Here is a 12,054-nt window from a genome sequence, read left to right as displayed (position 1 = left end):
CATGGCTCACGGGCCTAGCCGCTCCATGGCATGTGGGATCTTCCCGGTCCGGGGCACGAACCTGTGTCCCCTGCATCGGCAGGCAGACTCTCAACCACTGCGCCACCAGGGAAGCCCAGGGTCATACATTTTTGATTGATCATTTCTCCAGAGTGGATGAAGTGGAGAGAGGGCAAGTTCATCTGGCTCATGGTATCATCTACCCCTCTGCCTCTCTAGCCAGAAAAGCAATTTATTTCCTTACTGACCTAGCTGCCCCTGTCTCAGAATTCCAGGGCAGGGAGAGGACTTCCCAGGGCTGCTACCAAATACAGAGATTCTTACTTTGCCCTCCATGCCCTTCTCCTAGTCTCTCATTTTTAATGCGTCCCACTTGCGATTACCTGACTAGTGTTTATAGTCCAACTAGATCAGTTGCATCTTCAGAAATGGTTTGATCTTTCCTGTCTCTGCTCCCATTTCATGAGGCTTTCCATGCAACTCTAGTTCTGATATCCAGCTCTTGGAACTCTACCAGGGAAGCAGGAGTAGGCATAATGTGTTTTTTTTTTTAATCTCAAAATGAAATATATTAAGTTGCAAGTGGTGATTTTGTTTCTCTAAAACATCGTAACTCATCACATTAAAAGGCTCTTGAAATATTTTAAAATTGATTTTGAAGTGGTGTATAATTTTTTAAAGCTCAGTTTCAGAGTTTTGGAAGTAATGATACACGTATAAGCAACAGTAAAATAAAATATAAGTTAACACTGAGTGTTTTAAAGAATTTGAGGGGTAGGATTTAGAATCTAGATGTGCCATGACTTTCTGGTTTCATAGTTTGGCAAGGAATCAAACCTCTCATCTTCAGCTTACTCATATTTATAAGGGGACAAATACTACTCCTATTTTATAGGAACTAGTATTTGAAGAATGTATGAGATTATGCATGTAATATTTTAGCAAAACACCTCAAAAATATTAACTGTCTTAGACTTCACGAATGTATGATTTCCTTAAGTTTCCCCCAGGAGTCTACTTCTTGAGTCTACTTCCTCAAATATATTTTTCAATTCATCAAATTCTATCACAGTGAGGATACCTCTCCCAGCTAAATTCCAGTCCTGATTAAACCCACCTATATGCTTTAAAACAGCAACAGAAAACAAACTAATATCCATTAAGTGCACTGTGAGGAGAAAAAACACAAACAGTGCTGATTGGATTCACTTAAATTTTTAACCACAAGTCTCAAATAGATAGTAAGAAAGTCCTAATTCTCTGTTAATTTTACACTTTCAGTCACTTAGCTTTTCTCCTCAAAATTTCCTATACTGGGCCCATTCCTCAGTTGGTAACTCATGTGTCACAGAGGCAATGGCATGAGAACTACTTCAGCTGCCCAGCAAATCCACCACTTCAGGAATAGATACAGTTACATACTCTGCCTTCTGTCTTAGTACAGTGAAAGAAGTGCCCTGGCTTCTCCCTCAGGCCAGCACACTTACCTGTGCCCTGAATCACATCCATCTCTCCACCTTCAGCAGCTTGCTCTGGCTATCTTCCCTTTTCTATCCTATGTTACCAGGTCCTTCCTCTTGATTGGCTCATACTCTGCATTCAAACTTGTTTATGCACATTTGAAAAATATATATATATTATACATAATAAAATGTTGATAAATAAAAATAATATATAAAAATAAATACTTAAAAATATGTTATAGTGTCTAGTGATATATACAAAAGGATAATAGAACATGACCAACTAGGGTTTATTTTAGGGTCAAGGTTATTTTAAGATTTGCAGATCAATTAATTTACTTCACCACATAATAGAAATGATCTTGATAAAACAAAAACACATTTGACAAAATTTAATACCCATTCATGATTAAAACTTCTAGCAAACTAGGACTGGAAGCAAACTTTCTTATTGTGATAATGGATATCTACGAAGAGCTTACAGCAAACATATGAAATCTTGAAATCCCTAAAACCTTCCCCATGAAATCAGGACAAACATAAGGATGTCCTCTATATTCGACATTGTTCTCAATGCGAATACAATGGGCACGAAAGTAAAAGGTAAGAAGATTGGAAAGGAAGAACTAATACTGTCACTGTTAGTTAATGATATGATTGTAAATACTGAAGATCCAAAAGAATCTACAGGCTTACTGGTAGAAAGAATAAGAGAATTTAACAAGGTCATTGGACATAAAATCAATATTGAAAATCAATTGTATTTTGGTAAACAAGCAACAAACTACTAGAAAATTAAATTTTGATAAACAATTACTATTTATAATAATTTAAAAAACATTAAATACCTAGAAATAAATCTAAAGACAAATATGCTAGAACTCTACACTAAAAACTGAAACTAGAGACAGAAATTAAGGGATACCTTATGTGTGTGTGTGTGTGTGTGTGTGTGTGTGTGTGTGTGTATTTGATAAATTGGAAGGTTTAATAGTTTTCAAATATTTTAATTCTCCCTGAACTAGTCTATAAATTCAATGTAACCCAATATAAATACCAGCAGCTTTAAAATACAAATTGACAAGCTGATTATGAAATTTATATGGAATTGAAAAGGTCCAACTATAATCAAGATAATCAAGAAGGAGCATTATGTTACTGAATTCTTTTACCAGTCTGAAGCTGTAGTACTTTGGGTAGTGTGATAAATGTGTCAAGGTACACAAGTAGATCAATAGAACAAAGTCTGGAAACCCACACGTATATGATGACTAATAACAAATGTGTTACTGTGATGCAGGAAGGAAAGCATAAAAGCTCCAATAAATGGTGTTGGGTTAATTAGATAGCCATATGGGGAAAGAAAGTGAATCTTGGTCCTGGAATATAGATCTAAATGTAAAAGCTAAAACAACAAAGCTTCTAGGAAACAGGATAGATATTTTCACATTAGTATGGGCAAAGATTACCTAAACATGACACAGAAAGCACTACCCATAAAGGAAAAGGTTGATAAATTATACCACATTTAAATTCAAGCTTTAATGATTATTTTAAAAAACATCATTATAGAGTGAAAAGGTAAGTCACAGATTGGGCAAATAATTTACATCCTCAAAAAGACTTGTTTACAGAATATATAAAGAACTTCTATGGATCAATGAGAAAAAGAGGCAAACCATAAAAAGATGGACCAAAAACTCAAGCACTTCTCAAAAGAGGATTCCCAATGGCCAATAAGCATATAAAAATGTTCCCAAACTCTAAGTCACCAGGGAAACTCAATCTGAAACCAAATGAGATACAATTACACATTTACTGGAACACCTATACGTAAAGAAACTGACAATACCAAGTGTTGGTGAGGTTTTAGAGAAACTTGAATTCTCACATCTTGCTGATGTGAATATAAATTGGTACAACTTCTTTGGAAAACTGTTTGCCAGGTAAACCTACATAAATCTTAGGTTCCAGTGATTTAATTCCTAGGTTTATTGCCCCCAAATGTGTGTACTTTTGTTTACCAAAAGATACAAAGAAGAATGTTAACAGCAGGACTGTTTGTAAAAGTTTCAAACTGGAAACGACCCAAACATCCATCAATAATAAGATGTATATACACACACTACTATATATAAAATAGATAACCAACAAGGACCTACTGTAGAGCACAGGGAACTATTACTCAATATTTTGTAATAACCTATAAGGGAAAAGAATCTGAAAAAGGATATATATATATAACACAACACTGTACATCACCTATACGTCAATTAAAAATTGTGTTGCATAATAAAAAAATAGTAAGATGTATAAATAAGTCATGGGGTATTCATACAGTGGACTATGATAGAGAAATGACAATACACTATTGCTACTTGTGACAACATGGATTAATCTCAAAACACAACAAAACCACTTTGCACTCCACCCTCCAAAAAGAAAATTACTCAGTCCCATGCTCTGATCAAGCCACTCCCTTCCACCTTTTGTCCAGCCATTTGGAGTTGGCTCATATCAAGGTCACCACATCTATCCCTTCCCAAGTCAGTGGGCAGTTGTCTCCTTATTCTTGACTTCTCTGCAGCACTTGAAATGGTTTACATGCCTTCTTTTCTGAAACACTTTCCCTTCTTGATTCTAGGATTCTCTCCTGATTTACCCCTAGCTTGTTGGCTAGGTTCCTGGGAGTACCTCCTTTGTCTAGTTCCCTGAGTCTTCCTCCTCTGTCAGAACTACTGTATTAAATGCTCTAGGTCTTGAGTCCTCAGCCCTTTTCTTTTATGTAATCTCTCTCCAAAGGTGCTTCCTTCCAGTCTCTGATTTAAATAGCACCTATAAGCCAATGATTCCCATATTCGTGTTCTGTGGGACTTCTCCTTTGACTCTGGATTTCTCTGCTGAGCACCAGACTCAATGCCTATTCAACAGCTTTATATGGATGACTAAGATGCAGCTCAAAATTAACAGAGAGTTCTTGTTAGTTAAAGAGAGTTCTTGATTTTGACAATGAATCTGCTCCTCTTCAGTGAATGACACAATTATTCACCAAGTTTCTCCGGCCAACGATCTAGGAGTCATTATTTGTTTCACTCTTTCTTCTAGCCAAGGGGTAGGCATGTTTCTGAGCAAGGCCAGTTGGGTTCCCTCCCAGGACTTTGAACGTTGAGTCCGTGATGCAAGGTTAGAAAATTGGCTGGAGCTGATTCATCCCAGCTGAGATAGCCTTAAGGGCCTGTCCATTACTTCCTGCTACCTGGAGTCCCAGAACTGCCTTTGTCCCTCAGCCTCCTGAGACCTACTTCTTCAAGCTTTACTTCTGATACTATGTAAGCTACCACATATTCTTCCAATGAATTTCTAAGAAATCCTTTGTAATATTGAGGAATAAATGGATAAGTCTGCATTATAAAGATCCAGTTTCTTGACCATTAGCCCAACAGTCAGTCAGTCAACAACTATATGGAACAAGTACTATGTATTGGCCACACGATAACACTGTTCTCTGCCAAGTTCTTCTTCAGGGACTGCTTCCTTTTTCCCCAACTATCCAAGTTCATCAGGGACAACTTCTTCCTATGACAACACTGGATAATTCAGGATAATCTTCCCTTCTCAAGATCCTTAATTTAATCACATCTCTTCCTAAGTTGACAAAGCTGACACTGGTTAAAGTAGTAAGGAGAGAGTTTAGTCCGTAATATCCTACTGCAATAGAAAGAGTCCAGTTGTGAACTGAACTCAACTTTGATTTGTTGAATAGGGAATAGAGAGGGTGGTGAGCGGGGGCTCAGAAGAGCCAGGAAAGTGAAAACGTACAAAAACTGGAAAGGTAGGGTTGGTCCATGTGAATCCCACCTGGTTTGTTAATTGAGGCCGTGTATGGAAGTTGGGCTCCTCCCCTTCTGCAGTGGCTGGGAGACAGGGGCCCTATCTTCAGGTGTTGGTGGAACAAACAGTAAATTTTTCTCCAGCCTTGAGTTTTCTCAGGCAAGCACTATAAGTGGGCTAGGGTCATCCTAGGATGAGGCCTTGAGCTGTTAAAAAGGATGTTAATGTTTTGTTCAAGTTTTTATTGGGTAGGGTTGAGGCCTAGCTGAGAAGAGGGCCCAGTGGAGAGTGGCTAGAGCTTGGTGAAGAATCATCATCACCAGGTGGGCCCAATGCAATCACAGGAGTCCTTAAATAGATGGAAGAGGAGGGAAGAAAGTCAGAGAGAGAGGTTTGAAGATGGGAAGAGGAGCCGTGAACCAAGGCATGCAGGCAGCCCGGAGAAGCTGGGAAAGGTAAGGAAAGAAGTCCTCCCCCTAGAACCTTCAGAAGTAACACAGCCCTGCTGATAGCTTGGTTTTGGCTCAGGAAGACTGATTTTGCACTTCTGACCTCCAGAATTGTAATATAATACATCTGTGTTTAGAAAAAATTTTCCATATTTTTTTTTTGTGTGTGGTATGCGGGCCTCCCTCTGCTGCGGCCTCTCCCGTTGCGGAGCACAGGCTCCGGACGCGCAGGCCCAGCGGCCATGGCTCACGGGCCCAGCCGCTCCGCGGCACGTGGGATCCTCCCAGACCGGGGCGCGAACCCGGTTTCCCTGCATCAGCAGGCGGACGCGCAACCACTGCGCCACCAGGGAAGCCCCCCATATTCTTTTAATGAGGGAAAATTATTGTGAAATGCTCAGATATTAAGTATAAAATGTAATGAAGTTTTACAAATATATACTCTCCTATGAGCAACGCCACCATAAAGATAATGGAATCTTTCAATTACTCCCTAAGTTTTCCACATGCAACCTTCTAGTTAATCTCTACATTCCATAGGTAATCATTGTTCTGATTAGTTTTGTCTGTGAAGTTTCAGTGCAAATAACCATGCAGGGCAAAAGGAAAATAATGTTTTCATTATATTATGAAAATAGCTTTAACCTCAGCTACTTCAATTCCTGTTGTTTTAAACCACTAAGTTTGTGGTAATTCGTTGTTGTTGTTTTGTGTGTGTGGTAATTTGTTAAAGCAGCAATAGGAAACTATTACAACAGTTATTTTGAGTGACGATATATGGGTATTTATTATTTTCATTAGAACACTCTGTATTTCCTTATTTTATATCAAGACATTTATTTTAGATTCAAAGAAATTGTTTGAGTTACAATTTTAGAACAAAAGACTTTCTAATGCCCAAGCCAGCTCAAGTTCAGGTGCATTTGTCCACCTAAGAATCTTTAGAATCATCTCTGGCTATGGGGGCAGGGGGTCATGTCATTTCTGGGAGGGGCCTCAGAGTTGTTTGTTTAAAGCCATCATTTATTAAGTATCTACTGTGTTTGAGATGCTTTATATACATGTTCTTATTTGTATCAGTATCTTCTGCTATGGATATTGCTGTTATTCCCAATTATAGATGAGGAAACCAAGAAAAACACATAATGTAACTTGCTTCATTTACCAGTTAGCACGTGGCGAAACAGGGATTCAAACTCGGGTCCCTCTGACCTCAGGGCCTACCAAGAATCTGGAATGGGCATGATTATATGGGGCTGTTTGTGAGTGTGCAAGAGGTGGCAGAGGTATGATGGGCAAAGAGCAAAAAACCAGGAGCCAGAAGACTAGTCCCACTGCTAATTCACTTCGTTTGTTCATTCATTCATTCAACATATATTTATTGAGCCCTTTCTGTGAGCTGGGCACTATTGCAGGAGCTGGAGAGTAAGGCAGTAAACAAAAGATACTAACATATCTGCGTCATGGCGTTTGTATTCTGGTGGGGTGTAGAGAAAGATCAACAAAATAAATTGCATTTCTGTATGTATTTTGTAAGAGTCTCACAAGACATCTGTGGGGGAGGGTAGAGTATAGCAGGAAGAGCAGGGTCTTTGAAATCAGGATTCCTGGGTTTGAGTCCTGGCTGTGTGACTCTGGGCAAATGGTGTAACCTCTCTGAGCCTCAGTTTCTTCAGGTGTAAAATGGGAAGAATAATCTCTATGCATGTAGGTTGTTGGGATGAATACATGAGAACATATATGTAAAACCCAAAGTAATAGAAGCTATTATGGTTGATGCTGGGACTCTGAAGGCTCCCCTGAGTTCTCAAAGGTCTCTGATTCCCTGAAGAGGTGCTGGGACTCTGAGTCACAGATGATAGAGTTTGCTTCCAGGGAACTCATTTATATGACTGTGTTGAGCTATCTCACGGGGCTCCCTTTTCGCACTCCCAGTACCAATGGTCCTTTTCACTTAACACAGACAATCGCAGCTCCTCATTTCCTGAAATCACACGAGGACCCTTGGGGTTCACAGGACGGGAGGAACGGGAGACACGGGTGAGGAGAGCTCGGAGCCCTGAGTGGCTGTGCGCAACTGCAGGCTTAATCTCAATGAACAAAAGCCACCTGGGGATCGGCTGTGCTGGTCAGGACTGGGGCGATTGTTTTGCAGGCTGTGGGTTGCCAGGGCTTTGTTAGAGGCCCTCAGGGAGGGGCTCGCAGGAAGATTGTATTTGCTTTTCTTGGATGCCAGCCCTGTCAGGCAGCCTTCACTTTATAACATGGCCTTTATCTGATAACTGTGTTCTGAGTTGGGCCAGGTCTGTGGAGGCTGGAGAGGCTGAATTTTAATTCAGAAGGTTCTTCCACCCTTAACACTGATGCTCCCAGACTAGTGACCTTCCTTCCCTGAAAACCCTCAAAACACATACCTCCCACACCCCTCTTTCTACTTAGTTCCTTCATGCACTTATCATAGTTGATATATTCATGCGCTATTTGACAAATGAAAGCCTCTCACGGTTATGGTGATGTGGGACACATCAGGGCCTCTGTCTGCTACTGCATCCCCACAATACGGGTCTCTGTTACAATTAGGGTCCCTAGGTTGAGCAAATAAAAATACAAGATGCCCACAAATTAGAAATTCACATAATGAGTAATTTTTAGTTAAAATATGTCCTGTGTGATACTTGGGACATATACTAAAAGTTATTGGTTATTTATCTGAAATTCAAATCTAATTATGCATCCTGTATTTTATCTGACAGCCCTGATTATAAATTGTGATGCTCCGGAAATATATACATGAATGAAAGAATGAATGGGACTCGTGCACAATCAGATGCAGACATTTTACTGGAAAGTACACACTGTTAGGAGTGGTTTCAAGGTGATAGGATTATTGGAGAATTTTCATTTCTCTATGTGATTTTCTGTTTTTCAACTTGCAATGAGCAGAAAAGTTTTCAAAGATCATATGTGTATGTGTTTATACCAATATATTCATAACCCAACTTCTTTTTTTTTTTTTTTTTTTTTTTTGTGGTATGCGGGCCTCCCTCTGCTGTGGCCTCTGCCATTGCGGAGCACAGGCTCCGGACGTGCAGGCTCAGCGGCCATGGCTCACGGGCCCAGCCGCTCCGCAGCATGTGGGATCCTCCCAGACCGGGGCACGAACCCGGTTCCCCTGCATCGGCAGGCGGACGCGCAACCGCTGCGCCACCAGGGAAGCCCCCATAAACCAACTTCTTAACATTAGTGTAAAACCTGCTTGAAAGAGAAACAATTTGTGTTTTCCTTCATCCTGACAACCAGAATTTTCTGAACACATCCCCAGAGGACATTTTGAGCATCCATGAGAAGATTATTATTAAAAGCAATATTGGCAGGCCTACACAACATATCAGCAAAATAGAGTACATGAATGGGTACAGAAGAGTTCTAAAAAATATTGCTATTATTTTGTTAATCATAAAATGCTTTTTAAGAAAATCGGCTCCTGAAGTTTTGGGGATATAAAGTTCAGTCTAGTTAAACCCAGGATAGAAAAATCTTGATTAAATTGTACATAATACACAGGGAATCTTTTCTTTGATTTGCAGAATGCAGGTGGAAGACAAAACAAACATAAGCTCTTACAGGGAATGAGTTGAAGACTCTTTCCCACTTCCTTCACCACACACAACTTGCCAGGATGCCTTGGGACCAAGCACCCTTCGGATTTGTCTTTTGGGGTTCCACACTGGCCACCAGTGATGGGCATTTGAGATGCTATGCCTTAATTGAGCAAGGAAATTAAGAGCTACCATTTGTAAGATGCTTACTATGTGCTGGGCACCGGGCAGAGCACTTGATCATACTTCACTCATAGAAATAACCCAAATTACACACATTAAGCGTATCTTATAACAATGGGACTTAAAAATGATAAAGTAAATTACTCACAGCCACACCTCCTGAAGCACTGCAAGGTGCTTAACAGTTGTGGAAAGATCACTTATATTTACTATGCTGTACTGAGTAAGGCAGAAAGCATTTATTAGAAGGAATAAAGATGCTGAAGTCTGAAGACTTTTATCTCAAGGTTTGAAAGACAAAGCGGTTTCTGCTGTACCTTTAGGAATGTCCCTTATCAGTTTCCAGTTCTGAATGTGGTTCTAGAATCATGGGGGTGGAGCTGTCTCTTCTCTCTCTTCTATCAGTGTTAATGGTGCCCAGGATTCCACTGTAAGATTCAGTGTCAGAAGTGAGAAGAAGGGTAGAATAGGATATATGTCCTGTTATTGCCTAGTCAGCATGCACAGACAAGAGAATGATGTCTGGAATGAAACCAAGTGAGCAAGTAGCAAAATCTATACTCTTTGGCCAGCTTAAAGTCTTACAACACTCATGTTATTTAAAAAAAAAAAAAAAAAAAAAAGGGAATAGAATGAAATCAACGTGGCCTTCTCAGGGATGACAGACAAGCATGAGAGGGCAAAATGCTAAATGTGCCCTTACAAAGGGTTCCTGGTCTTAAAAGAAGAAAATTAGTTGGTTGAACTTTTGAAGGAGGACAATGTGAGTTTGAACAAAGGGAGGATCATCATCGTGAAGAGAGGGAAAAAAGGGCAATTTGATGATTGCTAAGGATGGGGAAGAAAGAGCTGCATCCATTTAACTCTTTACATGGCAGCATTGTGAATAGGCCATTGTAAAATACTGATTAAATACACCAAGGCTGGGCCAAAATGAGCTTCCCCATGTCTGAAGAGTGCATAAACTCTAACAGACCTATTTCCAAGTCACACAGAACCATCTTCTTTTCAACTGTGGCATAGAGTCTTCAAGCAAATTGTGTATTAAGTGAACTGTATTAAAGATGGAGGGAGACAGGTTTTATGCACTGATTCCTCTAGAGAATCTCCCTAAACACACAGTGACATTTTGATGATTGTTCCATTAGTATTCTCTGAATAGAGATCTCTTTTTTATTTTTCCCTTTGCTAGTAAGTAAGAACTGCTTGGTATACATATTTAAATAACAGTCATACTGAATTAGCTTTAAGAACTGGCTCTTAACATAATGGATGCATTAAAATGTAGAGCAAAATGAGCCAGCCACATAAAGACCTCCATGGGTAAGAAGAGAGCAGGAAGTAATAGGTAATGCAAGCGTCTCTGCAGTCTTCTAAGGCTTGGATTATGATAATGGCTTTGAGAGCAGATTAGTCATTTAATGTCTAGCTACCGACATAAATTAGCACCGGTTGTGTTAAAAGTCTGTTTGGTGAGAAAGGCAGCACCCATCCTTTTCCAACTCACAGGTATATATGTGGCTGCTTGAGAAGTATGCTGCAAGGAAAAAAGGTTGATTGCCAATCACTTTAAGGAGAAAGTGTTTTGTACAAGTCCTAACAGTCAACCTCATCTCTGCCAGTGATGCGATACTTTGCACTCCAAGTCCCTGCCCCACGAGCAAGGGGGAAAAAGACCTAATGAGTGAGAAGACATCTGAACTCATTCCTTGCCAGCCTATTGAATGACAATGCTTTTAAAAAAAAATACTGACCTCAAGGACAAGGGGAAATATGGCAACTGAACTGAGCAGTGTTTACTGATGATAATATAACATTTTTGTTTCTTTATAAAGTCAAAGAAACCGAGGCGAACGAAAGTCCCGAGGAAGATCCCAATGTGAGTTTTGCCAATGCACACGTAGAAATCAGGATGTGTTTATGTAACGGGATTTGGAGGTGAAAGTAGGAGTGTCCCATTCAGAGGTCCAAGAAAATCACTTACCACAAATTAACCAGGAAAGGATGCTCCAGCCCCTGCATGATCTGGAGCTCCTTGAAGACATTCCTCACTTCATTGCGCTCCACACACTTTTGTTTGTTCATGTACTTCATCGCATACATCTTCTTGGTATCATTCTTCTGTACGATGCAGACCTAATGGCGCCAACCAGAGTGAGAAAGTGATTAGGGAGATGATGGATCGCGGGAATGAGACAGAACAAGACCGTCGATCACAGCATGGAGGCCCCATCACTTGCAAATTCTCTGATGTTGAAGTTGCCACTTAGCTCTGATTTCAGAGTAAAAAATTTCATTTTCTTCCCCTGTACCAAGTCAATTTCTAAATCTCTGCCTTCTCAAACAAGTTTGCCTGTTTTTGCTTTTGGGGATATTTAAGACAGCATTTTGGGGAAAATAGCTGCCTCAATGTCAGGAATCTTCCAATAACTAACAACAGCCTTATTCTGCTTTTTAGTGACCAAAATAGGCATGACTAAACTGTCAAGATGAACAATATTGTGCAAGAATTTCTGTTGACAGCCATAG

At 39.9% G+C, this 12,054-nt stretch overlaps 1 protein-coding gene across 1 annotated transcript in view; it reads right to left on the bottom strand.

Annotated features, from left to right (window-relative positions):
• The window catches only part of STK32A (serine/threonine kinase 32A), an 86,668-nt gene extending 75,025 nt beyond the window's left edge, over positions 1–11,643 (bottom strand). Inside the window, exon 1 of the mRNA XM_007103572.4 lies at positions 11,510–11,643. Within this exon, the coding sequence (XP_007103634.1) occupies positions 11,510–11,628 (119 nt within the window). The 5' untranslated portion in view covers positions 11,629–11,643. The remainder of the gene's footprint in view (positions 1–11,509) is intronic.
• Between the last annotated feature and the right edge of the window lie 411 nt (positions 11,644–12,054).

This window comes from Physeter macrocephalus, chromosome 8, assembly GCF_002837175.3.
Source record: "Physeter macrocephalus isolate SW-GA chromosome 8, ASM283717v5, whole genome shotgun sequence".
NCBI lineage: Eukaryota > Metazoa > Chordata > Mammalia > Artiodactyla > Physeteridae > Physeter > Physeter macrocephalus.
This window is presented reverse-complemented; position numbering and strand designations above follow the sequence as displayed.